Source organism: Hyla sarda, chromosome 7, assembly GCF_029499605.1.
Source record: "Hyla sarda isolate aHylSar1 chromosome 7, aHylSar1.hap1, whole genome shotgun sequence".
NCBI lineage: Eukaryota > Metazoa > Chordata > Amphibia > Anura > Hylidae > Hyla > Hyla sarda.
In genome coordinates, this window is record NC_079195.1 from 152339004 (window position 1) to 152365830 (window position 26827).

General features: G+C 42.3%; 1 protein-coding gene across 6 annotated transcripts in view; it reads right to left on the minus strand.

Moving 5' to 3' along the window:
• The window catches only part of TSPAN14 (tetraspanin 14), a 270495-nt gene that overhangs the window by 139968 nt on the left and 103700 nt on the right, over positions 1–26827 (minus strand). For 4 of the 6 annotated variants that reach the window (XM_056530947.1, XM_056530945.1, XM_056530946.1 and 1 more), the window contains 2 exons: positions 7782–7882; positions 7560–7610 (listed from right to left, as the gene is read on the minus strand). In XM_056530947.1, the coding sequence (XP_056386922.1) occupies positions 7560–7610; positions 7782–7862 (132 nt within the window). In that variant the 5' untranslated portion in view covers positions 7863–7882. Of the gene's footprint in view, positions 1–7559; positions 7611–7781; positions 7883–8989; positions 9185–26827 lie in introns of all 6 variants that reach the window. The other 2 variants (XM_056530948.1, XM_056530943.1) reach the window with 1 other exon arrangement.

Consider the following 26827-nt stretch of genomic DNA (forward strand, 5'->3'; position numbering starts at 1 on the left):
TGTGCCTATAACACTGATCAATGTTGTACTATGGCACAGCATTGAACAATGTATGAAAGATTGCATGTAAAATTCCACTATGGGGACTAAAGCATAGTGAAAAAAGGTAAAAAGAAAAAGGTCAATAAATTGAGTGAATAGTGAATTAACATGATGTCCCGCCCCACCCCCTCAATACAAGTCTATGGGAGGGGGCGTGATTGCTGTTCCAAACGCTGAGCAGCGGAGTACCCCTTTGAATTAGCCTTTTTCTAGATTTTACATTTTCTGCTCGAATGACAAATAGTCATCAACCCTTTAGGGACGCAGGGTTTTTCAGTTTTTGAATTTTTTTCGTTTTTTCCTCATCACCTTCTAAAAATAATAACACTTTAAATTTTGCATGGTTAAAATGATACCTTACTTATATAGGTTTGATTTTGTATTACTTCTGAAAAAAAAATCATAACTACATGCAGGAAAATGTATACGTTTAAAATTATCCTATTCTGACCCCTAAACCTTTTTTATTTTTCCATGTACGGGGCGGTATGAGGGCTCATTTTTTGCACCATGATCTGAAGATTTTATCGGTACCATTTTTGTTTTGATGGGACTTTTTGATCGCTTTTTATAAAAAATGTTATGGTATAAAAAGTTACCAAAAATAAGCTATTTTGGACTCTGGAATTTTTTTTTTGTGTACGCCATTGACCGTGTGGTTAAATTAACAATATATTTTTATAGTTCGGACATTTACGCACGTGGCAATACCACATATGTTTATTTTTTTTATTGGGGAAAGGGGGGGGGTGATTTAAACTTTTATTAAGGAAGGGGTTAAATTAAAGGAGAACTCTGGAATAGGAAAATCATTGTCCATACTGCTGGCAGTAAAAAAATAAAAGATATACATACCTTTCTTCGCTCCCCCGGTGCCTCCGGTAATCGGCTCCGGCCTCCGACGCGATTCTTTTCCTGGTTGCCGGTGGTCGGCGAGTCATACTGCACTCAGCCAATCACCGGCCGCAGTGAAGTCCCGACTCGGCCGGCGATAGGCTAAGTGGCAGTGTGACGTTTTCGGCCCCGGCAGCAGGTGTCGGTGTAGTGAAGAATTGTGTGTCTTGAAGCGTTCTCACACTGCCGCTCAGCATATCGCCGGCCGAGTAGGGACTTTGCTGCAGCCGGTGATTGGCTGAGTGCTGTATGACTCGCCGACCCCCGGCAACCAGGAAGAGGATCGCGGCGGAGACCGGAGCCGGTTACCGGAGGCACGAACAAAGGTATGTACATCTTTATTTTTTCTCTGCCGGCAGTATGGGGGACAATTTTTCTATTCTGAAGTTCTCCTTTAACTTTTTTTTAACTTTTTTTTGCAATGTTATAGCCCCCATAGGGGACTATAACATGCAGTACATGGATTCAATACACTCATCGATGCCATTGCATTGCAATGGCAGGGATCAGTGTTATCAGCGGTTTATTGATCATGCCTGGATTTCAGACACGCAGGAGGCAGATAAGGGACCCTCCTGTTGCATTCTAGCTGATCAGGACATCGCGATTTTACCGCGATGGTCCCGATCAGCCCGACAGAGCTGCCAGGAAGCTTTTACTTTCACTCTGGACGCGGCGATCAACTTTGATCACCGCGTCTAAAGAGTTAATGCCGGACATCAGCCCGATCGGCGATGTCCGGCATTAGTCACGGGTCCTGGTTGTTTATTGTAACCGGGACTTACCGGGTATGATGCGTGCTCACCTGCTGAGCGCGCGTCATACCTCGGGAGCCGAATGTAGACGTTTATAAACATCCATATGCGGCAAGGGGTTAATTCACATTTACAATAGGTCTACTTTATGTTCCCAACATTTCATAAACATTCTTTTACTTTTTTAGAATGTTAAAAGGTTTTTAAGTTTAGCAGCAGGGACCTGTTCAGTTCTGAAGTGGAATAGAGGGGCCTGTATGTTAGATACCGCCATAAATCATCCCATTTAAAAAACTGCACCCTTTAAAGTAGTCAGAATGACATTTAATAAGTTTATTAACACTAAGTTTTTCACAAATGAAAGCAAAGTGGAGGCGGAATTTTTAAATTAATTTTTTTTTGCAGATTTCTCCATTTTAATCCATTTCTTTCTGTAACACAGCAGGTGTTGACAGAGAAATGCAATGTAAGATTTATTCCCCGAATTCTGACGTACACTGCTCAAAAAAATAAAAGGAACACTTAAACAAAACAATTTAACTCCAAGTCAATAACACTTCTGTGAAATCACACTGTCCATTCAGGAAGCAACACTGATTGACAATCAATTTCACATGCTGTTGTGCAAATGGAACAGACAACAGGTGGAAATTATAGGCAATTAGCAAGACCCCCATAAAGGAGTGCTCTGCCGGTGGCGACCACAGATCACTTCTCAGTTCCTATGCTTCCTGGCTGATGTTTTGGTCACTTTTGAATGCTGGTGGTGCTTTCGGTGGTAACATGAGACAGAGTCTACAACCCACACAAGTAGCTCAGGTAGTGCAGCTCATCCAGGATGGCACATCAATGCAAGCTGTGGCAAGAAGGTTTGCTGTCTCTGTCAGCGTAGTGTCCAGAGCATGGAGGCATTACCAGGAGGCAGGCCAGTACATCAGGAGAGGTGGAGGAGGCCGGAGGAGGGCAACAACTCAGCAGCAAGTCCGCTACCTCCATCTTTGTGCAAGGAGGAGCAGGAGAAGCACTGCCAGAGCCCTTCAAAACGACCTCCAGCAGGCCACAAATGTGCATGTGTCCACTCAAACGGTCAGAAACAGACTCCATGAGGGTGGTATGAGGGCCCAATGTCCACAGGTGGGGTTGTGCTTATAGCCCAACACCGTGCAGGACATTTGGCATTTCCCAGAGAACACATGATTGGCAAAGACGCCACTGGCGCCCTGTGCTCCTCACAGGTGAAAGCAGGTTCACACTTCGCACGTAACAGAGTCTGGAGATGCCATGGAGAACATTCTGCTGCCTGCAAAATTCTCTAGCATGACCGGTTTGGTGGTGGGTCATAAATGGCATTTCATTGGGGGACCACACAGGCCTCCATGTGCTTGCCAGAGGTAGCCTGATTGCCATTAGGTACCGAAATGAGATCCTCAGACCCTGAGACCATATACTGGTGCGGTTGGTCCTGGGTTCTCCTTAAAGCAAGACAATGCTAGACTTCATGTGGCTGGACATCCCTCAGGAGACCAGCCGCCACCTCATCAGGAGCATGCCCAGGCATTGTAGGGAGGTCAAACGGGCACGTGGAGGCCACACACAGTACTGAGCCTCAATTTTTACTTGTTTTAAGGACATTGAAACAGAATGTGTCGGCAGATAAGAACCATTTGGCCCATCTAGTCTGCCCAATAATCTGAATACTATACTTAGTTCACTCATTCAGATCTAGGATGTGTTATCTTAGTGTTCCCTTTATTTTTTTGAGCAGTGTATTTAGAAATATCCCATATGTAGCCTTTGTGCGCTACGTGTCTCACACACAGACCTCAGACATGAAGGTGTGTGTCGTGTGGATTTTGGGGCCTGATTTTAGTTTATATGATGCCAGGAAAAAATCCTTAAGTTGCAGAGGCCTTGGGGACCAAAAAAATATTTTTGGTAGACAAGTTGAAACTTTCATTGGTACTATTTTGGGGTACATGTAACACACTGATAGTTTTTTTGTTTTGTTTTTTTAATCGGGTGGTATAAATAAAAAAATCTATTCTGCTGTTTTTTATTAATTTCTTTAGGTCGTTAGTCATGCGGTATAAAGGACATGTTAACTTTACTCTGCAGGTTGATATCATTATGGCGATACCAAATTGATATACTTTTTTTATATTTTAGTACGTTTATAAAATAAAAACTATTTAAAAAAATCATGTATGTAAGTCGTCATATTCTGTGAGCCTTAACTTTTTTATTTTTTCACGGACACAATTGTGTTGGTGCAAGGTGTGAGGACTTTTTTTGCGGGACATGTTGAAGTTTTTGGGGGAACAATTTTTTGGTGCGTTTATGGGTGTATAATATATATAATAAATTTAATTATTTTTTATATATTTTATTTTTATTTTTTTTCTAATTATTTTAACACTTTAATTTCTTTTTCTTTTACTATCATACATATTCAGTGGAGTAGACATCTATACTCCACCGAATTATGCCTATGCCTGTCAGTTTTACACTGACAGCATAATATAACAGATCAGACTCTACCAAAGCCATTGTCAAGCCTCCAGTTGCCATGGCAGCCATTGGCGCTCTGCTTTCACTTTGCAGTTCCTGGCGGTGCTGCAACAGCTTAAAATGATCAGGTATATTTACGTGATGATGTGGCAAGTCAGCCCTCATTACCACGTACAGTGGGGCAAAAAATTATTTAGTCAGCCACCAATTGTGTTCTCCCACTTAAAGATGAAAGGGGCCTGTGATTTTCATCATAGGTATACCTCAACTATGAGAGACATAATGAGAAAAAAAATCCATAGAATCACATTGTCTGATTTAAAAAAAAAAATATTTGCAAATTATGGTGGAAAATAAGTATTTAGTCACCTACAAACAATCAACATTTCTGGCTCTCACAGACCTGTAACTTCTTCTTTAAAAGTCTCCTCTGTCATCAACTCGTTACCAGTATTAATGGTACCTGTTTGAACTTGTTATCAGTATAAAAGACACCTGTCCACAACCTCAAACAGTCACACTCCAAACTCCACTATGGCCAAGACCAAAGAGCTGTTGAAGGACACCAGAAACTAAATTGTAGACCTGCACCAGGCTGGGAAGACTGAATCTGCAATGGGCAAGCAGCTTGGTGAGAAGAAATCAACTGTGGGAGCAATTATTAGAAAATGGAAGACATACAAGGCCACTGATAATCTCCCTCGATCTAAGGCTCCATGCAAGATCTCACCCCGTGGTGTCAAAGGGATCACATGAACAATGAGCAAAAATGCCAAAACCACATGGGGGGACCTTGTGAATGACCTGCAGAGAGCTCGGACCAAAGTAAGAAAGGCTACCTTCAGTAACACACTACGCTGCCAGGGACTCAAATCATGCAGTGCCAGATGTGTCCCCCCCCCCCCCCCCCGCTTAAGCCAGTACATGTCCGGCCCGTCTGAAGTTTGCTATAGAGCATTGTGATGATCCAGAAGAGGATTGGGAGAATGTCATACGGTCAGATGAAACCAAAGTAGAACTTTTTGGTAAAAACTAAACTTGTCGTGTTTGGAGGAGAAAGAATGCTGAGTTGCAGTCAAAGAACACACTACCTACTGTGAAGCATGGGGGTGGGAACATCATGCTTTGGGGCTGTTTTTCTGCTAAGGGACCAGGAGGACTGATCCTTGTAAAGGAAAGAATGAATGGGGCCATGTTATTAGGTGAGATTTGTGTTGTAAACCTCCTCCATCAGCATATGTATGACGTGGCTGGGTCTATTCGATTTTATAACTTTCTTCTATTTTTTTTTTATTTTTTGTCTTTTTTTGTTTGTCTTTGTACTTTCTTTTTTATTTTTTCTTTTATCTGTAAAGGACAAGAATGAATGGGGCCATGTATTGTGAGATTTTGAGTGAAACCTCCTCATCAGCATTGAAGATGAAAACGTGGCTGGGGTCTTTCAGTACGACACTGATCCCAAGCACCACCCGGGCAACGAAGGAGTGGCTTCGTAAGAAGAATTTCAATGTCCTGGAGTGGCCTAGTCTCCAGATCTCAACCCCATAGAAAATCTTTGGAGGGAGTTGAAAGTCTGTGTTGCCCAGCGACAGCCCCAAAACATCACTGCTCTAGAGGAGATCTGTATGAAGGAATGGGCCAAAATACCAGCAACAGTGTGTGAAAACCTTGTGAAGACTTACAGAAAATATTTGACCTCTGTCATTACCAACAAAGAATATATAAACAAAATATTGAGATTAACTTTTGTTGCTAGGAACGTGCGAAGTAGCTACCGCTGTCCTTGCCTTCACTGTCTTACTATGTCTGCTAAACCGAACCGATTTTAAAGATGAAACAATAAAGTATTCAAGATTTAATCCATTAAATCCGGTGAGTGCCACTGTCCTACTAACATATTTTGATATAGTATTTACGGGGCTCCAGATTTCTCCTTAGGCCCTGGCACTTTATATACCTTTGCAGAGCACCTACGGTAATCTCCAGTGCTGACACCTGCAACCTGTACTATCACATATGTTTAACTAACGAGTAGTAGCCGACTCCACAATGTTCCTCTGTTGCACGTCTTTCAAAAAAATAGTGTTTATTAAGCAATTAAATTTTGCTCTCATCTGACCAAACTATAGTCTACAAGTATTTTACTGGCTTTTCCAAATGATGTGCAGCAAATTTTGGGCAAGCTTCAAATGCTTTTTATCTAGCAATGGAGTCTTGCACACAGGCCATGGCAGCGGAGTGCATTACTTACTTAGTTTTTTCAGACAACAGTAACTGCTAATACCAGGTCCTTGTCTTTTGAACAACTGATTGTTCTTTTCACTCCTCTGTCAGAAAACTTGCAAGAAGCACCTGGTCGGGGCACATTTATGGTAAAATGACTGCCTCTTCACTTCTGCAAGTAGGTCTAACAGTGCTTACTGGAGCATTCAGAAGCTTAGCAATGCGTTTGTAACCAGTTAAGTTGCAAAGGTCTTAAGACAGCTCTTTGCTTTTACCCTTTATGAGATGTGTCTTGTGTGCCACCTTGACAATTAAACCATCATTTAGCACTGAACTACCATACATTGATTTGCACTGACAAAGAGCTGGATTGTTTTTTTGTTTTTTTTCATAACTGTTAAGAGTTCAGCTGTTGTCTCGGCATTCCATACCTTTTTGCACATCACTTTCTTGTGTTCAAAACCTTATCCATGTGTCATTTCACAAAATTACACATAACACAACTTAGTTTCTGAGCTTACTTGTTTTGGTATCTTTGTATGTATGGCTTACTTGCTTTGTTATAAACATATGGGGGAACATTTACCAATGTTTGCTTATGTATTCTTTTTTTAGTTCTTTTTTTGCTTATGTGCGACTTATTTATCAACTGGTTTCAGCCTGTTGATAAATTTCTTTCACGTAAGCAATTTTTTTTTTTTTTTGCTTTGATAGTGGCTTTTTCTGCTCCATGTCTGAGCTGGAGTAAATTTAGTAGGTTTTTTCATGTGATGCGATTTTTGCAACTTTGGCACTTGATAAATCTCTGACCACTGTAGGTCAAAAATTACTTTTTGCTTTGGTAAGCAAGATTTTTATTTTTTGCTTAGGACACTGCACAATCAAAAAGTCGCAGAAAAAAAGAGAGTAGTCGCACGTGAGACTTTTTTGCGACAATTTTAAGCAAAAAAAAAAAAAAAAAAAAAACTACTAAATGCTTTGATCAATGTCCCCCATGGAGAAAATTTCATGTCAAAATTGGAAATTTATTTAGCGAGAAAAACTGTGACCATGATTATAACTTATGTCACCTGCTGTATATGTGCATACACACACACATGTATATATATAAATATATATATATATATATATACTTACTTTTTCACTCCAAGCCCACAGACCAATTCCCAGCAGTACCATACCAGACAGCTGAGAAGAGAACCATAGCAGAGATTAGACACTATTACTACAAGAAAAGTATTTAGCATTTTCACTGTCCAACACATTTTTCTTGGATGACAATATACAATATGATTGCAGCATATGCCAAAAACTATAATAATTATAATACATGACATATTCCTTACAATTAAAACTCACCCAAAATATAATGTTGTAGCTAAAGAGAAGGTACTTGTAACAGCAGCTAACTTCTGCTGTACTATATCGATAGTAGTGCATATTATCAGCTAAATAGGCACCTGTAGAGGAAAAATAAACATTAATATTGTAAAATGCATTATTGGATGCCTTAAAAACACATCAAATGCTTTATTCCATCAAGGATTTAAAATAATAATTTTTATATATTTCAATTAAATCACTAACCTTGTAAACATGAAATTCTGGCTTTGAAAATTCTCCTCATACAACTAAACACTTTTGCCTCTAGTGGCAGAGACACAGACGATGCGGCCGCCAGAGGCAAAAATGTTCTGCCGGTGCCAAAATACAGGACTGGCAGTCAGAGCATGCAGGACAAACAGATACTTGCTTTGTCCTGCACTAAGGAGGAGAGGAAGTTCGGTCAAGCTAGGTCTGAAATACTGATGCACGATCCTATCCCTACCCTATTTACACCCTTGTTTTCTTGATGACAATTCCACTTTAAGCCATAAGGATATTTCACAAATACAACCCTTGCCCAAATACATCCCATGGACATCACTGAGGAGGGTCAACAACTCAGGAATCCATTCTAGAAGCTACAACAAAGAGCTGTTCTGTACAAGTGGTTTCCAATTCTGGTGGATTCTAAGAGTGTTTGTATGACACAGACAGCGATTTATTTGAATGGAGACGCAACTGAATTTAACGTTGCATTTTCCCTGCAGTGGCCATGTCAGGTCAGATGACTATTTTCTGCAAGAAAACAAACAATGGAGTAAAATTCAGGTAGGTGGAAGTTTGCATCAGCTCTGTCAGGGGAATTCAAACGTCAGGAGCGATATTTCAACAAACTATAGAAGTACTTTGTTTGATTTATAACATGTAATGACTTTCTGGGCAAACGTTTTTAATCTGGTGAAAGGGCTTGTGCCCAAAAACGTGCTGCCTGTGGATACCCCCACTACCCGTCTGCCTTCAGCATACTGTATACTGTCTGTTACCTTGAAGACAAGGATATTAACCAAACTCTGATGAAGCAATTCATATGATGAGTGTGCTGTCCTTTTTCTCATTATATACACTGAGGAATTTTTATGCACAAAGATTGCACCACAATCTGTAAATTAAAAATATGCACATGTAGCAAAATATTACCCAGGCCTTCAGTGTGAACCTAAGATCTATAAGTAAATACTGACCTAGCTTTGACATAGCACCACCCTTCTTTTTGGCACCACGCCTGACAGCTGTGTAACAATAAGGAAGTCTGTGACAGTAGAGAGTACACTCCTTTCAAGATTAATCTTTTATTTTGTCACTTGGTCTTGAGATAAATCATCTTTCCACCAGTTGATGCAGCCTAAGGGTTGCTATTCTAAATAGGCTTCCACCTGCTATTGCCAAGAATGGTACAAGATAAAGAAATATAAATGTCATTTGCTTTTGCAAATAGGATTGAAAAAAAAAAGGTTTAAAGGGTTATTCCCATCTCAAAGATGGTAACTTTGTAATGTATGTAATAATATTTTTTTTTTTGCAAATAATCAATTATTAATGTTGTAATTGCCTATAATGCATCATATTAATCAAAAAAGCTTTTGACTCCTTCCCTCAATGACAGCAGTTTTCTAGGCTACTGTCTACTGGTCTGCTCCTCATTCATTAACTCTCCTGACCCTCTTCTGAATGCAAGAGCCCTTATTTGTATCCGTATGTTTACTTTACTAGCACAGATTCCTGACTACAGAGAGGAGTCTCTCCAGCATAGACTGCATAATATTCTCTGTCTTGAGCCTGAGTAAGAAAGATTAAAGTGACATGTGTGTCTGTTTGTGTATGTATGTGATTGTATCTATCTGTGTGTATATGTATGTAGGTAAGTGAGAGTGTGCCCCTGGCCTGAACCCACTCATCTTAGAGCCCAACCAGGACTGAACAGAACTGAACCTGCAATAGCACAGCAAGGTAAAGAGGCAATTGTGAATACCCCTTCAGAGTAGGGTCACACACAGCTCATATGCAACATATTTCAAGTTGTGAGAAATCTGCCAGGCAGGGGAAAATACGCCATGTAAGCACTAGGAGCAGACACACAGGGCTTTCCCGCCATGCGCACAGACATAACTGTGACACACGAGCCGCCTCCAAACCATATTTCTCAAACAGGGCTGCAGCAGGGAAGCCCCGTGTGTCATCTCATAGCACATATGGGCCCGCTGTTGTTTAATTTATTTATCAATGATATAGAGGATTGCATTAACAGCTCTGTATCTTTGCAGATGACACCAAGCTTTGTAGCACAGTACAGTCTATAGAGGATGTGTATAGGTTACAAGATGACTTGGATAGACTAAGTGTCTGGGCATCCACTTGGCAAATGAGGTTCAATGTGGATAAATGTAAAGTTATGCATCTGGGTACTAATAACCTGCATGCGTCGTATGTTTTAGGGGGCATTTAACTGGCAGAGTCACTGGTAGAGAAGGCTCTGGGTGTACTTGTAGATCACAGACTACAGAATAGCATGCAATGTCAGGCTGCTGCTTCCAAGGCCGGCAGGATATTGTCATGTATAAAAAAAGAGGCAGGGACTCGAGGGACAGGGACATAATACTCCCCCTTTATAAAGCATTGGTACGGCCTCACCTGGAATATGCTGTTCAGTTTTGGGCACCAGTCCATAAAAGGGACACTGTGGAGCTGGAAAGGGTGCAGAGACGCGCGGCTAAACTAATATGGGGCATGGAACATCTTAGTTATGAGGAGCGATTAAAGAGTTACAATTGTTTAGTCTTGAGAAGAGACGTTTAAGGGGGGATATGATAAATGTATAAAAGTATATTAATGGCCCATACAAAAAATATGGAGAAAAAATATGGAGAAAAACCCAAAGGACGAGGGGGCACTCCCTCCGTCTGGAGAAGAAAAGGTTTAGTCTCAAGGGGCGACACACCTTCTTTACCATAAGAACTGTGAACTTATGGAACAGTCTACCTCAGGAACTGGTCACAGCAGGAAAATTTAACAGCTTTAAAACAGGGTTAGATACATTCCTGGAACAAAATAACATTAATGGGGTATTCCAGGCAAAACCTTTTTTTAATATATATCAACTGGCTCCGGAAAGTTAAACAGATTTGTAAATTAGGGAAAAAAAAGGGGTGTATGTGCAGCTCACAATTAATAATACACACCGAGGTCAAACTAGGGCATGCAACTATACCTTAATTGCACAAAAAAGGAAAAACCAATAGTAAAAAATTGCCCGGACCTTATAAGTGAGTAGGAAATATTATAGGTATTTGGATAGAGATATTTAAATAAATAATTCTCTGGATCGTGCTTCAATAATAATAGTATAAACAGTTTATTAAAATAAGATAAATAGACTATGATTAGTTACTTCTCACAGGGCCCATGTGAGAAGAACATATACAATAAAAACAACCTTTAAATAATATTGTGCATAAAATGTGAATAACAAGAATTAAGACAAGAATACTGGCATTATGACAACATCACTGGCATAGATTTAGTTTCTAATGTGCAGCTGGTATTTATCCGCTGGTATGTAGGCACCGACTGTACAAAACATGCGAAATGTAGCTGAGGGTGCCTGAATGATCATTTCCCTCTTTAGAATAATGTATCCTTATAATAATTAAACTATCTGCAACAGTTTCAAATGAATGTTACCAATCCTTATAATGGCAACCTGGGTGAGAGGCGTTGTTACCGCAGTGTCTAGATGGTGTCGGTACACTGGGTCCTCTGCGCAACGTTCCAGGTGGTAACGGTGTAATCCAGCAAGGTCCTGGTAGAAGCGGTGGCGATTACTTCTGGCTGATGGCACTGGCAGGCGCCGATGGTCACAGATCGCCGGGAAGACCAGCGTCAGCGCCAGCGTCCTCCCGGCGATCTGTGACCATCGGCGCCTACCAGCGCCATCAGCCAGAAGTAATCGCCACCGCTTCTACCAGGACCTTGCTGGATTACACCGTTACCACCTGGAACGTTGCACAGAGGACCCAGTGTACCGACACCATCTAGACACTGCGGTAACAACGCCGTCTCGCCCAGGTTGCCATTATAAGGATCGGTAACATTCATTTGAAACTGTTGCAGATTGTTTAATTATTATAAGGATACATTATTCTAAAGAGGGAAACGATCATTCAGGCACCCTCAGCTACATTTTGCATGTTTTGTACAGTCGGTGCCTACATACCAGCGGATAAATACCAGCTGCACATTAGAAACTAAATCTATGCCAGTGATGTTGTCATAATGCCAGTAATATTGTCTTAATTCTTGTTATTCACATTTTATGCACAATATTATTTAAAGGTTGTTTTTATTGTATATGTTCTTCTCACATGGGCCCGGTGAGAAGTAACTAATCATAGTCTATTTATCTTATTTTAATAAACTGTTTATACTATTATTATTGAAGCACGATCCAGAGAATTATTTATTTAATATCTCTATCCAAATACCTATAATATTTCATACTCACTTAGAAGGTCCGGGCAATTTTTTACTATAGATTTGTAAATTACTTCTATTAAAAAATCTTAATCCTTCCAATAGCTATTAGCTTCTGAAGTTTTCTGTCTAACTGCTCAATGATGATGTCACGTCCCGGGAGCTGTGCATGATGGGAGAATATCCCCATAGGAACTGCACAGCTCCCGGGGCGTGAGTCATCAGAGAGCAGTTAGACAGAAAACAACAACTCAACTTCAGAAGCAAATAACTATTGGAAGGATTAAGATTTTTTTAATAGAAGTAATTTACAAATCTGTTTAGCTTTCCGGAGCCAGTTGATATATAAAAAAAAGTTTTAGCCTGGAATACCACTTTAATGCTTATGAAGAAATATAAAATCCCATCCATTCCCCAATATCGCGCCAAACCCCTACCCTTCAATTCCCTGGTTGAACTTGATGGACGTATGTCTTTTTTCAACCGTACTAACTATGTAACTATATTTACCGCTGCCTGGCAGATTTATTGCTGCGCAAAATACTTTAAAAAAAATGCTAATTTTTTTTCCTACAAAATTGGTATACATTAAATTGTCCTTTTCTGACCCCCTATAACTTATATTTTTCGGTATACAGGGTTGTATACCGGCTAATTTTTGTACACTGTTATCTGTAGTTCTCATCAGTACCATTTCTGATTTGATAGGACTTTTTAATCGTTTTTTATAAATTTTTGTCTGATATATGATGTATTTTTGTTATTTGGTACTTTTTAAAGTTTACGCTGTTTACCGTTCAGGATCATATTAGATTTTAATAGTTTGGCAATTATGCATGCGGCGATATCACATTTAAAAAAAAAAATTGTCAAATAGGAAAATAAGAGTTATTTAGATTTTTTATTAGGGGAGGGGTTATATAATTTTACAAATATTTTGTTAATTTTTTTATTTTACAAACTTTAGGTCCCCATAGGTGACTTTTATATGCAAACACTAGATTGCGTTTACTGTATATTGTTATGTCTTTGCACAGTGTGTTAGGCGATCCACTGTTTAGCCTAGCTGAGCCCAGGCTACATCACTGGATTGGCGATCGGCAGCAGGCGACCAGGTAAAGGGACCCCCCCCCCTCCCCCATTTTAGCTCATGGAGTGAGCTCCACTGAGCAACCGGCAAGTTCCACTTTTACTTTAGATAGATGCCATGATCGTCATTAATCATGGCGTCTAAAGAGTTTATCCCCTATCCTGCACGGCATCCCACTCTCCTAGTGCACGGATTGATTTCCACTCCATGTTAGGAATCTGCAGCATATGCATATCCACCAGAAATGACATGCTGTGGTTTTAACAATGTTTTTTTGTGCTGCCACATTCCAAGATCTATACTATTTTTATTTTTTCATTAATATTATTCTAAAAAAAAAAGCAGGATAAGTTGCCATTTAAATTTTGCCCTTGGTGGTTACATATGACTTTCTGATCCCTTTATGTTACTTGTTTAGAAGGCAGGATGAACTAAATTACCTTCTAAATTACTTTTTTTTTTCTTTCATAGTTTGTACTGAATGAACCTATAAAGCCCTTCCCCAATGTCGGCTCCAAATTACCTGGTTGCACTACTGCACTTTTTTTTTTTTAATCTGAGCCTTGTTGGTTTGTCTGTTACCACAATTGGGGAGCTGTTTAGCCCTTTAAAGGTATATATACTGGCACTATAGCCCATATATATATATATATATATATATATATATATATATATATACACACACACCTTGTCTACTTGACTATTACCTTTTTTCCTTCTGTAGCGTTATCTCACAGACATACAGGACTGGAATTTTATCAGGACTTCCATCCCAGTATCCTTGTGTGTATATGTATGTATTTTTCCACTTTGTGTGATCCCTTACATGTGTTTCAATATCTTTTTGTATATGAATAAAGATTTACTGATTATGGTAATTCTATATATTACTTTGTCTGGAGGTTTTCTTCATGCGTTTGCACAGCTGTAGGTGTATATAGTTTGTACTGATTTAACCTGTAAAAGACCCATGACAAGAAAGTACATCATGGCGCTCTGGGACTTAGCACACCATGACGTACATTTACGTAATGGACATAAAGTGTGCGCAGGAGCTGTGCTCACTTTATACACAGCGGGTGTGTACACCCAAAATGTAACACAAACGCAGGATGCCAGGACAGATAAGTATACCGGCTCATGATAGCGAAACGGTTTCATTAATATATGTATAACTGCAATGTCACGGCAGCCATTAACCCCTTAAGGACCCAGCCATTTTACACCTCAGGACCCGGCCATTTTTTGCACATCTGACCACTGTCACTTTAAACATTAATAACTCTCGAATGCTTTTAGTTATCATTCTGATTCCGAGGTTGTTTTTTCGTGACATATTCTACTTTAACATAGTGGTAACATTTTGTGGTATCTTGCATCCCTTCTTGGTGAAAAATCCCAAAATTTTATGAAAAATTTGAAAATTTAGCATTTTTCTAACTTTGAAGCTCTCTGCTTGTAAGGAAAATGGATATTCCAAATATTTTTTTTTTTAAATTCACATATACAATATGTCTATTTTCTGTTTGCATCATAAAATTTACGTGTTTTTACTTTTGGAAGACACCAGAGCACTTCAAAGTTCAGCAGCAATTTTCCAATTTTTCACAAAATTTCCAAACTCACAATTTTTCATGGACCAGTTAAGGTTTGAAGTGGATTTGAAGGGTCTTCATATTAGAACTACCCAACAAATGACCCCATTATAAAAACTGCACCCCCCAAAGTATTCAAAATGACATTCAGTCCGCGTTTTAACCCTTTAGGTGTTTCACAGGAATAACAGCAAAGTGAAGGAGAAAATTCACAATCTTCATTTTTTACACTCGCATGTTCTTGTAGACCCAATTTTTGAATTTTTACAAGGGGAAAAAGGAGAAAATGTATACTTATATTTGTAGCCCAATTTCTCTCGAGTAAGCACATACCTCATATGTCTATGTAAAGTGTTCAGCGGGCGCAATAGAGGGCTCAGAAGGGAAGGAGCGACAAGGGGATTTTGGAGAGTAGGTTTTTCTGAAATGGTTTTCGGGGGGCATGTTGCATTTAGGAAGCCCCTATGGTGCCAGAACAGCAAAAATCCCCCACATGGCACACCATTTTGGAAACTAGACCCCTTGAGGTACGTAACAAGGAATAAAGTGAGCCTTAATACCCCACAGGGGTTTCACGACTTTTGCATATGTAAAAAAATAAAAATAAAATTTCACTAAAATGTGTATTTCCCCCCAAATTTCTCATTTTTGCAAGGGTTAATAGCAGAAAATACCCCCCAAACATTGTAACCCCATCTCTTCTGAGTATGAAGGTACCCCATAAGTTGAACTGAGGTGTACTATGGGTGAACTACAATGCTCAGAAGAGAAGGAGTCATATTCGGCTTTTTGAGAGCAAACTTTGCTCGGGGGCATGTCGCATTTAGGAAGCCCCTATGGTGCCAGGACAGCAAAAAAAAAAAACCACATGGCATACCATTTTGGAAACTAGACCCCTTGTGGAACGTAACAAGAAATAAAGTGAGCCTTAATACCCCACAGGGGTTTCACGACTTTTGCATACGTAAAAAAAAAAAATCACTAAAAGGTGTGTTTCCCCCCCCAAATTTCACATTTTTGCAATGGCTAATAACAGAAAATACCCCCCAAAATTTGTAACCACATCTCTTCTGAGTATGAAGGTACCCCATAAGTTGACCTGAAGTGCACTACGGGCGAACTACAATGCTCAGAAGAGAAGGAGTCATATTTGGCTTTTGAGAGCAAATTTTGCTCGGGGGGCATGTCGCATTTAGGAAGCCCATATGGTGCCAGGAGAGCAAAATAACCCCCACATGGCATACCATTTTGGAAACTAGACCCCTTGAGGAACGTAACAAGGCGTAAAGTGAGCATTTACCCCCCACTGGTGTCTGTCATATCTTTGGAACAGTGGGCTGTACAACATTTTTAATTTGCACAGCCCACTCTTCCAAAGATCTGTCAGACACCTGTGGGGTGTAAATTCTCACTGCACCCCTCATTACATTCTGTGAGGGGTGTAGTTTCCGAAATGGGGTCACATGTGGGGTTTTGTTTTTTTAGCGTTTGTCAAAACCGCTGTAGCAATCAGCCACCCCTGTGCAAATCACCTCAAATGTACATGGCGCACTCTCCCTTCTGGGCCTTGTTGCGCGCCCCCAGAGCACTTTACGCCCACATACGTGGTATCTCCGTACTCGGGAGAAATTGCGTTACAAATTTTGGGAGGCTTTTTTCCCCTTTACCTCTTGTCAAAATGAAAAGTATAGGGCAACACCAGCATGTTAGTGTAAAAAGTTTATTTTTTTACACAAACATGCTGGTGTAGACCCCAACTTCACCTTTTCATAAGGGGTGAAAGGAGAAAAAGACCCCCAAGATTTGTTAGTCAATTTCTCCCGAGTACGGCGATACCCCATATGTGGCCCTAAACTGTTGCCTTGAAATACGACAGGGCTCCGAATTGAGAGTGCCATGTGCATTTGAGGCCTGAATTAGGGATTTGCATAGGGGTGGACATAGGGGTATTCTACGCCAGTGATTCCCAAACAGGGTGCCTCCAGCTGTTGCAATACTCCCAGCATGCCTGGACAGTCAACGGCTGTCCGGTAATACTGGGAGTTGTTGTTTTGCAACAGCTGGAGGTTCCATTTTGGAAAGAGTGGCGTACCAGGCGTTTTTCATTTTTATTGGGGAGGGAGGGGGGCTGTGTAGGGGTATGTGTATATGTAGTGTTTTTTACTTTTTATTTTATTTTGTGTTAGTGTACTGTAGTGTTTTAGGGTACAGTCACACGGGCCGGGGATTACAGCGAGTTTCCCGCTGCGAGTTTGAGCTGCCGCGCAAAATTTGCTGCATTGCAAACTTGCAGCCCGATACTCACTGTAAGCCCCTGCCCATGTGAATGTACCCTGTACATTTACAGGGGGGGACCTCCAGCTGTTGCAAAACTACTACTCCCAGCATGCCTGAGAATGTTTGGAGTTGTGGTTTTGCAACAGCTGGAGGCACACGGGTTGGGAAACACTGAGTTAGGAAACAATGTTTCCCAACCAGTGTGCCTCCAGCTGTTGCAAAACCACAACTCCCAAACATTCTCAGGCATGCTGGGAGTAGTAGTTCGGCAACATCTTTAGAGCCAGATGTTGCCGAACTACAACTCCCAGCATGCTTGGCGCTGTAGTTTTGCAACATCTGGAGGACTACAGTTTGCAGACCACTAATACAGTGGTTCCCAATCTGTGCCCTTCCAGATGTTGCAAAACTAGAACTCCCAGTATGCCAAAACTGTCCAGGCATGCTGGGAGTTGTAGTTCTGCAACATCTTAAGGGCCAGATGTTACAGAACTACAACTCCCAGCATGCCTGGACAGTAAGGACATGCTGAGGATGTGTAGTTTTGCAACATCTGGAAGGGCACAGTAGTCCAAAAACTGTGGACCTCCAGATGTTGTAAAACTGTAACTCCCAGCATGCCCAGACGCCAAGGGCTGTCTGGGCATGCTGGGAGTTGTAGTTTACAGGGTCCTATTACAGCAATGCATGTCGCTTTACGGCGACATGCATTGCTGTAAAGGGCCCGACCGCGGCTGAAGATATACTCACCTGTCGCCGCCGCCGCCGTCTTCATCGTCTGGATCCGGGTCTTCAGGGACGAGGTAAGTACCGGGGCCAGTCCCCAGCACTTCCCCGTCCCCCGCCGCGTCCTCCGGTCTTCCTCCCGTCCTCTCCGGACTTCAAGGGGCCGGGCAGGACGGGAGGAAATAACCGCCCCCCCTCCTGCGATTGGTCGGTTAACTAACCGACGGATCGCAGGGAATAGGAGGAGGTGGCAGGCTTGCCACCTCGCTCCTATTCTTTAGCATGGTCCTGGCTGTCTGTGACAGCCGGGATCATGCGAAATTACCGGGTGGTCGGGTCCCAGAGACCCGATCAGCCCGGTATGGCCCCCCTCGGCGTTTGCCCTGGATGCCTGCTGAAGGATTTCAGCAGGCATCCGGTTCCGATCTCTGCCCGGCGAGCGGCAGAGACCGGAAAACGCCAGGACGTACGGGGACGTCCTGGGTCCTTAAAGCCCAGGGTGCGGGGACGTCCCCGTACGTCCTGGGTCCTTAACCCCTTAAGGACTCAGGGTTTTTCCGTTTTTGCACTTTCGTTTTTTCCTCCTTACCTTTTAAAAATCATAACCCTTTCAATTTTCCACCTAAAAATCCATATTATGGCTTATTTTTTGCGTCGCCAATTCTACTTTGCAGTGACATTAGTCATTTTACCCAAAAATGCACGGCGAAACGAAAAAAAAAAATCTTTGTGCGACAAAATCGAAAAAAAACGCCATTTTGTAACTTTTGAGGGCTTCCGTTTCTACGCAGTGCATATTTCGGTAAAAATTACACCTTATCATTATTCTGTAGGTTCATACGGTTAAAATGATACCCTACTTATATAGGTTTGATTTTGTCGCCCTTCTGGAAAAAATCATAACTACATGCAGGAAAATTTATACGTTTAAAAATGTCATCTTCTGACCCCTATAACTTTTTAATTTTTCCACGTACAGGGCAGTATGAGGACTCATTTTTTGCGCCATGATCTGAAGTTTTTATCGGTATGATTTGTGTTTTGATCTGACTTTTTGATCACTTTTTATTCATTTTTTAATGTTATAAAAAGTTACCAAAATACGCTTTTTTGGACTTTGGAATTTTTTTGCGCGTACGCCATTGACCGTATGGCTTAATTAATGATATATTTTTATAGTTCGGACATTTACGCACGCGGCGATACCACATATGTTTATTTTTATTTTTTTTTACACTGTTTTATTTTTTTATGGGAAAAGGGGGGTGATTTAAACTTTTATTAGGGAAGGGGTTAAATGACCTTTATTAACACTTTTTTTTTACTTTTTTTTTGCAGTGTTATAGGTCCCATAGGGACCTATAACACTGCACACACTGATCTCTCATCCTGATCACAGGCGTGTATTAACACGCCTGTGATCAGCATTATCGGCGCTTGACTGCTCCTGCCTGGATCTCAGGCACGGAGCAGTCATTCGTCTATCGGACACCGAGGAGGCAGGTAAGAGCCCTCCCGGTGTCCGATCAGCTGTTCGGGACGCCGCGATTTCACCGCGGCGGTCCCGAACAGCCCGACTGAGCAGCCGGGATACTTTCAGTTTCACTTTAGAAGCGGCGGTCAGCTTTGACCGCCGCTTCTAAAGGGTTAATACCGCAAAAAAATTTGAAATACTCCCTCCCCCAATAAAAACGTAAATTGTCCCATTTTCCCTATTTTACCCCCAAAAAGTGTAAAAAAATTATTTTATATACATATTTGGTATCGCCGCGTGCGTAAATATCCGAACTATTAAAATAAAATGTTAATGATCCCGTACGGTCCCTTGCTCTCACTGACTCCATCCCTGTACTTATCTAGTATTAAAACCCCCTAAAAATACCTTTTTTCTCCCTGTCCTGCTGCTCATTCTCCTGCCGTGTGCGTGGGGAGAAAGGGGGAGTAGCCCGGCAGGCGCGGCATCATTTGATGGGAATGGAAGACCTCGATCAGACTTATGGAGATTTGCAAAGGCAGAGCCGATGTTTCCTATTAGAAGAGCAGCGCTCCACTGACTCGAGGCCAGCACGCGCAGGCTCTCCTTGTCAGGTGGCGGAGCCTGAAGATGCGGCTGGCTTTGGCCTGCCGAGTTAGGAGCACGCCCTGCTGAGATGGGAGCACATCGCTCGCTCCCGCCTGTCTGATTGACAGGTGGGGAGCTGCGCTGAGGTCGCCTGTGTCCTGGCTGGAGTCTGTGATTTTGAATTCATGCTATGAGTCCGAAATCAATACAAAGGCTTGTGGCAAAGACTGCTAGGGAGGCCCTGTGGAAAACTTTTATTTTTTTTAAATCAACTGGTGCCAGAAAGTTAAACAGATTTGTAAATCACTTCTATTAAAAAATCTTAATCCTTCCAGTACTTTTTAGGGGCTGTATACTAAAGAGAAATCCAAAAAGAAATGCATTTGCCGTGATGTCCTGACCACAGTGCTCTCTGCTGACCTCTGCAGTTCATTTTAGGAACTGTCCAGAGAAGAAGAAAATCCCCATAGCAAACATATGCTTCTCTGGACAGTTCCTAAAATGGACAGCAGAGGTCAGCAGAGAGCACTGTGGTCGTGACATGAGAGAAATCCAAAAAGAAAAGCATTTCTTTCTGGCACCAGTTGATTTAAAAAATAAATAAATAAATAAAAAAGTTTTCCACGGGAGTACCCCTTTAATCCTTCCAGTACTTTTTAGGGGCTATACACTAAAGAGGAAATTATTTTCTTTTTGGATTTCTTTGATGTCACGACCACAGTGCTCTCTGCTGACCTCAGCTGTCCATTTTTGGAACTGTCCAGAACAGGAGAAAATTCCCATAGCAAACATATGCTGCTCTGGACAGTTCCTAAAATGGACAGCAGAGGTCAGCAGAGAACACTGTGGTCTTGACATCAGAGAAATCCAAAAAGAAAAGCATTTCTTTCTGGCACCAGTTGATTTAAAAAAAAAAAAAAAAAAAAAAGTTTTCCACGGGAGTACCCCTTTAATCCTTCCAGTACTTTTTAGGGGCTATACACTAAAGAGGAAATTATTTTCTTTTTGGATTTCTTTGATGTCACGACCACAGTGCTCTCTGCTGACCTCTGCTGTCCATTTTTGGAACTGTCCAGAACAGGAGAAAATTCCCATAGCAAACATATGCTGCTCTGGACAGTTCCTAAAATGGACAGCAGAGGTCAGCAGAGAACACTGTGGTCTTGACATCAGAGAAATCCAAAAAGAAAAGCATTTCCTCTGTAGTATACAGCCCATAAAATGTATTGGAAGGATTAAGATTTTTTAATAGAAGTAATTTACAAATCTGTTTAACTTTCTGGCACCAGTTGATAAAAAAAAAAAAAAAAAAGTTTTCCCGAATACTCCTGAAGCCCTCCTGCTATCGATCCTGCCACCACACATACCCAAGACAATACACAGACTGATCTCTTTTTTATTACTGGCGGCTAGGACGATGATCCCTAGGCTGTGGAAATCCTCCCGACCACCCACTGTTTCCTCTTGGCTTCAGGAGGTCACCCATCTTTGTAAGATGGAGGAACTTCTAGAAGACTCCAGAGGCCCAATGAGTAAACCCCTCGCTCTCTGGCATCCCTGGACTTCATTTTTGTCTTCCAGAGACTATGAGACTTTACATCTCACTACTTAACATACATCCTCATGTACACACAGTCTCAACTGGGTGTCTTGAATGGCTGTGCTGAGCCTTGGTCATGAGGTATGTTCCTTCTCTTCACCAGGTCCTTCCCTCCCTTTCTGACCTCTGCCCTTTCCCCTCTTTGTGCCTCCAGATCCATCTCTGCTTCTGTTGCCTCTTCCTTTCCCTTTTGTTTCCCCTTCCTTCTTTCCCTCTTTCTCCCCTCCCGGCCTGTTTTGTCTTCAATACGCTGTTATTATTGTTTCCTTTTTGGATACTTCACTTGATGTCCTTATCTTATGACATAAGATGTTTATTAATTGATACACATAGCTGACTACATTGGCCCCGATTTATCAACCTGTGTGAGAGAAAATGTGGAGTGATTTTCCCCCAGCAACCAATCACAGCTCAGCTTTCACTTTACCAGAGCTTGTTAGCTGAGCTGTGATTGGTTGCTGGGGGAAAATCACTCCACTTTTTCTCTCACACAGGTTGATAAATTTGGGCCATTATCTTGTCTACTTACAAGGGGGAACCCTCCCACTCTGTGACTACCCCCCTGTTGTATATCACCCCGCGTGTGGTTTATGCTCCACCACCACCATGTTTGTAATATTACATGCTTGTTCCAGTCTGCCCAAGCCCTCCAGGAGGTACCATCTCTGTGGCCGAGTCTGTTTCATGATGATATATTGTAGTCGTATACTTTGAGGGATCAGCACGCCCCCCCCCCCCCCCCCCCGCAGCGCGATCGCGGCGGGAGATCCACTATAGAGGTAGCCAGTTTTTCTTTATTTTACTACTTTTCAAAAATTATAACTTTTTGTAGGAAAATTAGTATGCATAAAGTTGTCCTCTTTTGACCCCTATAACTTTTTTAATTTTTTTGTATACCGAGCTATAGTTTTTATTAGGGATCGACCGATTATCGGTATGGCCGATATTATCGGCCGATAATCACGATTTTGGGCATTATCGGTATCGGCAATTACCTTGTCCGGACCATCCATCCTTCCTGTAGTGTCCGGCGGCATTCCGGGTGGAGAGTGAACCGGTCCGGGCTGTCCTTCTCCGGGGGTCATCTTCTCCACTCTGGGCAGGCTCCAGCCTAGTACGCTGCATAGACGCTGCTACGCTGTGACGTCAGGTGCGTCACTGCGCACGGGCGTCACTGCGCAGCGGCGTCTATGCTGCGTTACTAGGCCGGAGCCTGCCCGGAGTGGAGAAGATGACCCCAGGAGAAGGACAGCCCGGACCGGTTCACCCTCCACCCGAAATGCCGCCGGACACTACAGGAAGGAAGGATGGCCCGGACCACCGTGACAGGTAGGGGGAGAGAAGCGGATGGTGGCGGCGGCGGCCTATGGCACCGCAAAAGCCACTGCAGTGCATTGATTTAAAGCGCCCGCTTTAAATCAATGATCTGCAGCGGTGTCGCGGGGGGATAAATAGCAGATAACTTATACCGGAATATCGGTATAAGTTATCGGCTATCGGCCCTAACCTCCACCGATTATTGGTATCGGCCCTAAAAAAAACGATATCGGTCGATCTCTAGTTTTTATCGGTACCATTCTGGTATTGATCAGAATTTTCGATCGCTATTTACTTACTTTATTCTGGGAGGTGACATGAGCAAAAAAAGCTATTCTGGGGTTTAGTATTTTTATTTTTTTTTACACTTTATTGTTCCCTTAGGGGACTTTTAGGAGGGATCATTAGATTCCTCATAAACATCAATGTAGTTCCATAGAACTACATTGACCTGTGTGCTCTGTGCTCATTTGCTAGAGCTTGGTCCAGCCAGGCTCTATCAAATGCAGAGCCAGGACCTGGAAGGAAGCAGAGGTAAGCCCTTCGCCTACCTCCACAGCGCCAGCAGACCAGGGCGCTACTGGCTTGACACACATTAGCCGCCCCACCCCACCCCACCCCAATGACGCCCCTGCCAATAACCTCCCACCACCAGGTGAGACATGCCCCCTTCTCCTGAGAGGATTTCTTACACTGTGAGCTAAAGAAAAAAGGTATTTTTTTATAATAAATATAGGCCATAGAGCCATAAAAGTTAGATGTATATGGTCAGGATTCTTTTTTTTTTTTTTTGCGGGATCTGACAGGTACGCTTTAATCTGAACCTAGATACCCTAAATATTAGAAGTAGAGCAGGAAAAAACCCTCAAGTATGGCGCTGCAGACTCTTGTAGACAGATGAGGCGGATGCCAAAGGTAATAGGAAAGTCCTCAGCAGGACATTTTATTAAAAAAACAATAAAATGTTTTTTTAATAAAATGTCTTGCTGAGGACTTTCCTATTACCTTTGGCATCCGCCTCATCTGTCTACAAGAGTCTGCAGCGCCATACCTGAGGGTTTTTTCCTGCTCTACTTCTAATATTGACTCCCAGGACGACTTGTTTCCTCCTGCAACCCATCGGCATAGCAGCGCCTCGTACTACAGTACCCAGATTATATCGTGGGTGATATGCTTTTTTTGCATAGATCTCAAGGTGAGCGGCCATCTATAAGCCCCGTGGGCCATCTATAAGCCACCCACCACCCGATCTATTGAGGGTAAATACACGAGGCGCGGTCCGTCGGTCCTTTCTTTTCTTTTCTCTATAGATACCCTAAAGGGGGGGGGGGGGGGGTTCAGTTGCATCACTGCACCAATCTTATATATTAATATGGCAGTTTAGGAGCTAAAGGGTTATGATCAGTATGGTTTTAAAATACAGCCCTATATGCATACACAACTGGCCCAAGTATTTCTATATAGATTCATCCTGCCTAAGACACAGGACACTCGTCATAAAAAGCTCGAACCCACCCAGAACCTGTCACTGTAGAGGCCATACCTATTTAACACAGGGCACTCATGCTTAAAAGGATGAATCAGTCTGGGCCCTCACCATTAACCCTATATACACCATGCATTATAAAGATGTGAAAGAGTGTGGGGCCATTAGTAAGGGAGGAGTAAACTGCTGTTGTGATATTCTTACCTTTCTTAGGCTGGGTTCACACTACGTTTTCCCCCATACGGGAGCGCATACGGCAGGGGGGAGGTAAAACCTCGCGCTCCCGTAAGTCACCGTATGCGCTCCCGTATGTCATTCATTTCAATGAGCCGACCGGAGTGAAACGTTCGGTCGGCTCATTTTTGCGCCGTATGCGCTTTTACAACCGGACCTAAAACTGTGGTCAACCACGGTTTTAGGTCCGGTTGTAAAAGCGCATACGGCGCAAAAATGAGCCGACCGGACCGAACGTTTCACTCCGGTCGGCTCATTGAAATGAATGACATACGGGAGCGCATACGGTGACATACGGGAGCGCGAGCTTTTACCTCCCCCCTGCCGTATGCGCTCCCGTATGGGGGAAAACGTAGTGTGAACCCAGCCTTAGGCTGGGTTCACATCACGTTTTTGCCATACTGTTTTCAATCCGCTTTTCTAAAGAAAACCGTATGGCAAAAAAAACGGATGGAACAGTATGGAAAAAAGTAAACCGTATGCGTTTTTAAACTGTATACTGTTTTTAAAAGAGCATACAGTTCCGTCCGTTTTTATAGAAAAAAAACCCATACGTTTTTGAAAATGTTGTCCATTTTTAATGGGAGGGGTCTTGGGTGGGGACTTTAGGATGCAAATGCGCATGTGCAAAGTAAAAACGTATACGTTTTTCCCGTATGGAACCGTATACATGTGCGTTTCCCATTGACGTCCATGTTAAAAAAACGTATGCGGTTGCAGTATGGTTTTTAAACCGGAGTCAAAACCGTGGTTGACCACAATTTTGTCTCCGGTTTAAAAACCGTACTGCAACCGCATACGTTTTTTTTAACATGGACGTCAATGGGAAACGCACATGTATACGGTTCCATACGGGAAAAACGTATACGTTTTTACTTTGCACATGCGCATTTGCATCCTAAAGTCCCCACCCAAGACCCCTCCCATTAAAAATTTACAAAATTTTCAAAAACTTATGGGTTTTTTTTTTCTATAAAAACTGACGGAACTGTATGCACTTTTAAAAACAGTATACAGTTTAAAAACGCATACGGTTTACTTTTTTCCATACTGTTCCATCCGTTTTTTTGCCATACGGTTTTCTTTAGAAAAACGGATTGAAAACAGTATGGCAAAAAAGTAGTGTGAACCCAGCCTTAGTCAACATGGTTTTGTGCCTACCAAACAGGACATAAAAGATTATATCTGTCCTTTACAGGTTATTTGACTTTATGACTACTGTGTCTTTCCACCGGCCCAGGAAGAGGTTTGCATATGTGTGGGCACATGGGCTTCTCATTGATGTTTATTGAGTAGAAGAAACCCTCAGTATTAGTATTTTGATTATTATTATATGTAGCCTTGTTTTCAGTTTTAGTTTTTCATTCAGGGTTTTTCTGTGCAGTGACCCAGTGAGACTGCAGTCTGGTATATCAGTGCGCAAAAGCACTTCAGTTTATACACATCTGGTTGTTATATTGTTTTCTCGATCTGTACCAGTGTTTCCCAACCAGGGAGCCTCCAGATATTGCAAAACTACAACTCCCAGCATGCCTGGACAGCCATTGGCAGCCTTTTGCGGCACAGCCATGCTGGGAGTTGTAGTTTTGCAACACCAGGAGGCAGGGCCGGCCTTAAGTGTTCAGGTGCCCTGTGCAAGCGAACCTCGTGCCCCCCCCCCCCCCCCCCATATCCCCACAAACATACACAAAGAGGAAAAAAAAATCTTTGCATCTCTGCTTCTCTGTATGATCCCCGTGCATCTCTGCTTCCCTGTATGAAGCCTGTGCATCTCTGCTTCCCTGTATGAACCCCGTGCATCTCTGCTTCCCTGTATGATCCCTGTGCATCTCTGCTTCCCTGTATGAACCCCGTGCTTCTCTGCTTCCCTGTATGAACCCCGTGCATGTCTGCTTCCCTGTATGATCCCTGTGCATCTCTGCTGCCCTGTATGAACCTCGTGCATTTCTGCTTCCCTGTGTGAACCCCGTGCATCTCTGCTTCCCTGTAAGAACCCCCTCTGCATCTCTGCTTCACTGTAAGAACCCCATGCATCTCTGCTTCCCTGTAAGAACCCATGTGCATTTCTGCTTCCCTGTATGAACCCCGGGCATTTTTAGGTCCCTGTAAGAACCCCCTGCATTTCTGCGTCCCTGTATGAAGCCCCTGCATTTCTTCTTCCCTGT